The 5,109-nt window shown below is 57.1% G+C and overlaps 1 protein-coding gene across 1 annotated transcript; it reads right to left on the bottom strand.

Moving 5' to 3' along the window:
* Nucleotides 1-7: 7 nt before the first annotated feature.
* On the bottom strand, nt 8-4,506 carry CCDC92B (coiled-coil domain containing 92B; the record flags this gene model as incomplete). The annotated part of the gene is made up of 3 exons (XM_027632004.1): nt 4,203-4,506; nt 2,016-2,063; nt 8-349 (listed from the first exon to the last, which is right to left on the bottom strand). Coding segments are annotated over exons 1-3 (520 nt in total), but the record flags the coding sequence as incomplete, so codon positions are not given.
* Between the last annotated feature and the right edge of the window lie 603 nt (nt 4,507-5,109).

The raw sequence follows: 5,109 nt of genomic DNA on the forward strand, positions 1-5,109 counted from the left end.
AGGGCGCGGCGCCGGGGCCTCCCCTCGGCCGGGGGCTGCTCGGGGGGCGGCCGCCCGCCCGCCCGGGGGCCCGGCAGGCGCTGGGCCGTGGCGTGCAGCTGCAGGGAGAGGTAGGCGGCCGCCTCCGTCTGCTTCTGCAGCTCCGTGTCGAGGATGGTGACGCGGTGGCTCCGACGCTTCAGCTCCTCCAGGAACCGGCGCTCCTTGCTGCGGAGGCTGGAGCGCAGCGCAGCCACCAGCGTCTCCTTGTGCTGCAGCTCCTTGCGCAGCTCCAGGTTGTCCTTCTCCTTCTCCTGCAGCTGGGCCTCCATCGCCCGGCACTTCTCCTCCAGCTCCCGGTCCAGGACATCTGCGAGTCAAAGCACAGAGAGGGGTCAGGAGAGGCAGCAGTGGCTCAGTGCACTGCTCCTGCCGGGTGCTCCCAACGTGGATGTGGCAAGTGACCACTCCATGGTACCGGCATGTCCCACCGGTGCCACTGAGGCTGTGCGGGTTCTTCTTGGAGCTGGGGCTCCAAAACTTCCCATGAGCTGCCCGAGCATGGGCTTGCTGGAGGACAGGCACAGGAACCCTGTCAGCCCTGAGCCACGGGTGCCACTGGCACAGTGCCACGTGTAACACCCAAATGTGGGGTGACAGCAAAGGCAGTTTCAGTGCAGGACGTCATTGCTGTGGAACCTGCCACCTCTACCTTTAAAACCAGAGTTTTAAAATTTCCCTAGGTAACTAGGTTTTACCCTAAAAGTGACTTGAGTGTGTGCAGAGGACATGGGGGAATACATATACATGGGCTGGGAAAGAAAAGGAAATGGTTCAGGGAAACCATCAGCTCAACTTTGGCCTCAAGCCCTGGGACTCCCCAGCCTGGTTAACAAGGATGGAGATGTTAATCCAAGATTACAGAGGAGCTGGGCTGTGCTCAGCAGAGAAGGAGGTGATATGCCAGGAGGGAGGACTGGGCTCTGGGCAACCCCATCCTGGTGCAGGATGGCCAGGCAGCCAGGGGGATTCGCACCTTGGGTGGAAGGGCTGAGCTCAGCGGGCAGCAGGAGGGCTGGGCTGGGCTCCTGCCCCCAGCAGCCCCAGCCACCCACTCTGACACCCAGCCCTTGGCAGGGCGCTGCCTGGCACCCGCCCACGCTCCCTGGCCTGCCCAGGCCTGCTCCCGTCCTCTGCAGTACTCTGCTTTTTACTATACAGTTGGCAGTCCCTTACAGCCTCAGCTCCTCAGTGCTGCTGCAGAGGGAAAATGCTTTATAATGAGGTCCCAGGGAGGCAGTTGCAGGCAGTAATTATTCCATGAATGGCATTAGAAAAGCAATCATGTGATGGCATGGTAAAGGAGGTGCTGCCCCATAAACGTGGCAAAATGATTGTGCTCTTTGTCAGCTCTAAAAGGCTAAAGGACCGGCAGGGACCATGGGTGGGACTCGCTGTGTTGTGGCTGATGACACCCTGATGGCACCTGGTGGGCTGGGTGCCAGACCCTTCACCATCAGAGAGCCCACTGGTGCAGGGAAGGGCCCCTGGCTCCACAGGAGGGGCTGGGAGAGTAGAATCCCGCTGGAGCCAGCCATGGCCCCGTGTGAGGGTGCCAAGGGCAAGGACCCCAACAGCCCAAGTGAAAGCGGCCCCCGCCCACCCTGGCACAGCCAGCCCTGGTGCTGAGGACACAGCGCAGGCTGGGGCTTAGTGCCAGGGACTGTGCCCAGGCAGCACCAGGGAGGAGTTTCAGCTTCACCCCTCGGATGGAGGAGGGAGAGGAACCAGGCTGCTCACAGAGCATCCACTGCCAGTGGGGTTCCTGGGCAACACCAGCATTTATTGGGCTGCCAGCAGCCTGTGAACTGCATGCTGCCTTCCCAGCCCTGCCCCCAGCCCCTCTGTCCCCTCAGCCAAGGTCCATGTCCCCTCCCTGGGCAGCCCCAATGGGTCCCCTCTGGCCCAGGCTTTTCAGGTGGCCCCCACATCCACACACGCTTCCCCTTACCTTGTGCCCAAAGCTGTCCTCTTACCTTGCTGGCGAGCCTCCAGCTCTTTCATTTCCAGGTCATGGGTGAGCTCTGGAAGAGAAATGGAACAGGACTGAGGAGGGGCATCCCACCCATCCTGCACTCCCTGTGTCTTCCTCTGCTCCCTGCAGGGCACTGGACATCACTGAGGCTGCAGCGCTGCCTCTGCCTGACCCATGTGGGAGCATGGCCATCAGGCTAAGCTAAAAATAGACAATTCCGGCAATTTATGTTATTAAGCAGCCTGGTGGCCAAGGCAGCATCCTTGGGTCCTATCCCACAGCGGAGCGGGAGGCTCCATTCCTCTGGCAATGCCTTTCCTTTTTCTAAGAGAGCTGCTAAATCATTTTCAGTGCTTTAAATCAGGGCAAAGAGCAGAGCAATGGACTGAAAATAGATCAAAGTGTAAGTTGCCACCCGAAGCATTTCATAATTTACTGCTCCAGGCCGATCGCTGCCTCTGCGTGTGACGCAAGCGGGACTGCCTCATCCCGGCACAGTGTGCCTGCAGGAGGATGCTGCCCTGCTCCAGTGCAACGTGGAGCTTCCAAATCCCTTCCAAATCCCACCAGCTGCAGCCCCTTCCTGCCTGCTCAGCCCTGACATGCTGCCTGCTCTCTGCCTGCTTTCTGCTTAGTCCTGGGCTACAATACCAGCTCACAAAGGGCAGCTCAGGGACCTTCTGGAGTTCACTTTGCCATGCACAGTCTTACAGACAATCCCTTTTGAATTAATTATCACAGCCCACCCACCAACAGCCCTGAGCAGAGGAGGAGAGGGGCAGCAGCAGCATTCAGCTGTTTGAGGGCTTTTTTTCCCCCTGAAAATGAGTTCAAATGGTTAATCTTTGCCCTACATTTTTCTTTTAATCTGCTTTCATGTTGACTCTAATCCTCATCGCTGCCATCCTCCTGAAATGGAACACTTGGCTCAGGCTGCTCTGCCTGTCTGTCTTGGAAAACAAATCTGTAGTGAGAAGGCAGAAGTACCTGAGAACATAATGCAGTTTCTGGAAAGCATTCAGTGCTCCTGACTGCCCCAGTGGGAATCAATGGCCATTGTGCAATTTTTCTAAAGCTAAAATAATAAGTTTGGAATCTCAGATATATTCCAAATGAAAACCAAAGCAGTTGCCTATTTCCAAAGACACTGCCCTGCTGAGCAAGTGTAGGGATGACACACATACAGCCTGGGGTCTAAGCTTCTGTGCTGGAGGCATGGGGGCTGGTAGGGACCTGCCCCAGTACTGTCCCCACAACCCCCGAGGGGCAGATTAGAACCAGCTCTGTGGGAGAGAGAGCCCTTCCCACAGGGATACCTTGGAGAGACCAAGGGAAGAGTGAAAAAGTCAGAAACAACAGTGCCAGGGAAGCAGACACGGCTCCACAGGGCCCCAGTGAGGAAGAACTGACTGACTGCCTCCACTCTTCTCCTGCAAACAGCCCCCCTAGATAATGGCACTCAAATGTCAGCAAAGTCACCTCAAAACTACCCAGGGGTTGCCCCTGTCACTCTTGGCAGAACAGGCACTGCAGAACCACACACCTCACCTGTAGGACAGGACCTCTCCAGTCAGACAGGGCTGTCCATGGGTCACACTGGGAAGGGGAGATCACTCATAACCAATTGTGCAGCGGGCTCATTTCATCCCCTGGGGACAGACCCCCCAGCCTGATTTAGGCAGGAAAACCCCACTGTCTTGCTTGTCTGGAGAGGCCATAGATGAAGCCATTAAAACAATGAAACAGAAAAGCAAAAGCTCAGAAAGGGTGGGGAAAACAGCCAGTTTTATCAGTGCAGACATGTCTTTGTTTCCCAGGAATCCATGAGGACGAGAGGCTGGAAGACAAGGCGTAATTAACTACGGCTGAATTATTGATGAGAGCAGTGGCACAAGTTGGAATGAGTTTGAGTGGTGGCAGGAGGCCGGGCAGCTGTCACTCCTGTGGGGATGGCTAGAGGGGACAGTGACACTGCTGCAGTGGGGCTGTGGGTAGGGGGCTGGCAGCTGTGCACCCCACAGCCACAGCCAGGCAGAGCCCCGAGCCCTGGGCTGCAGTTTGGTGCTTGCCTTCCCTGCATCCTGCCCAGTGCCTGTGCGAGTGCCCTGAGGTGCCAGCAGGAGCTTATCTGCCCAAGGTGCTCTGTGAGCAGGCAGCTCCCACACACTGTGGCCATCCCAACGCTCACCTGAGCAGTGCTTCTGCAAGCGGAGGATCTCCAGGTGCAGGTCATGAAGCAGCTCCATCTGCTCCTTCTTTAGGAAAGCGATGTGCCGCTGCACGCTCTGGATCTGGTGCTCCAGGGACACCGTCTCCATCGTAACCAAATTCACGGTCCAGGCCTGTGGGGAGCGGAGACGGCTGGTGATGGAACATGCAGCAGCACACAGGGCTTGTGAGCCCCAGAGCCCTTGTGAGGGCCAGAGCCTGTGGGTGCAGCGTGGTGCCTGCTCTCTACCCTTTCCACAGGGATGTGGCTGTGGGTGAAGCAGCCCTGCTTAGCCAATCCCCAGGGAATGGCCCCAGCCCTCTCATCACCCAGTGCCTGCAGCCAGGTCCCGTCCTGCCTGCTCAGAGACTGCATGGGCAGAAAATGCTGTTGCATGGACCCCGGCATTGCAGCAGCCATTTCTGTTCTGAATTTGGCCCAGGGAATATTTTATCATGGAGCAGGATGCATCTGGGACAGGATTGCTCCCCACCGTCCCCAGGTGGGAGTTGCACCAGAGACGAGTTTGGCTCTCACTTGACAAGCCACACATTATGCACAGTAACTGCAGCAAGGATCCAGCACATGAAAAATACAACATGCTCCGTCTAACCCGATCAGCGCTGTGTGGCGAGAGGAGTCATGTTGTCTTCCAGGAGAAGAAATGTCTTCCCTGGTAATTTGCCTGGCAGACAAGAGCTGCTGATGTCTTAGCTGGGCTGGGGGTCCAGCACCACGTGTCACCAATGGCTTCAGCAAAGCAGCTGCGTGAGCCACCCACCTGTGCTGCTGCACAGAGAGATAAAAATACCCCCTCAAAGAACCCTTAATCCTGGGAAATAACATTTAGTGGTGTGTGGAATCTGTCCTTGCTCCCCACACTCAG

The sequence above is a fragment of the Corapipo altera genome, unplaced genomic scaffold (assembly GCF_003945725.1).
Source record: "Corapipo altera isolate COAL_440 unplaced genomic scaffold, ASM394572v1 58226, whole genome shotgun sequence".
Lineage (NCBI taxonomy): Eukaryota > Metazoa > Chordata > Aves > Passeriformes > Pipridae > Corapipo > Corapipo altera.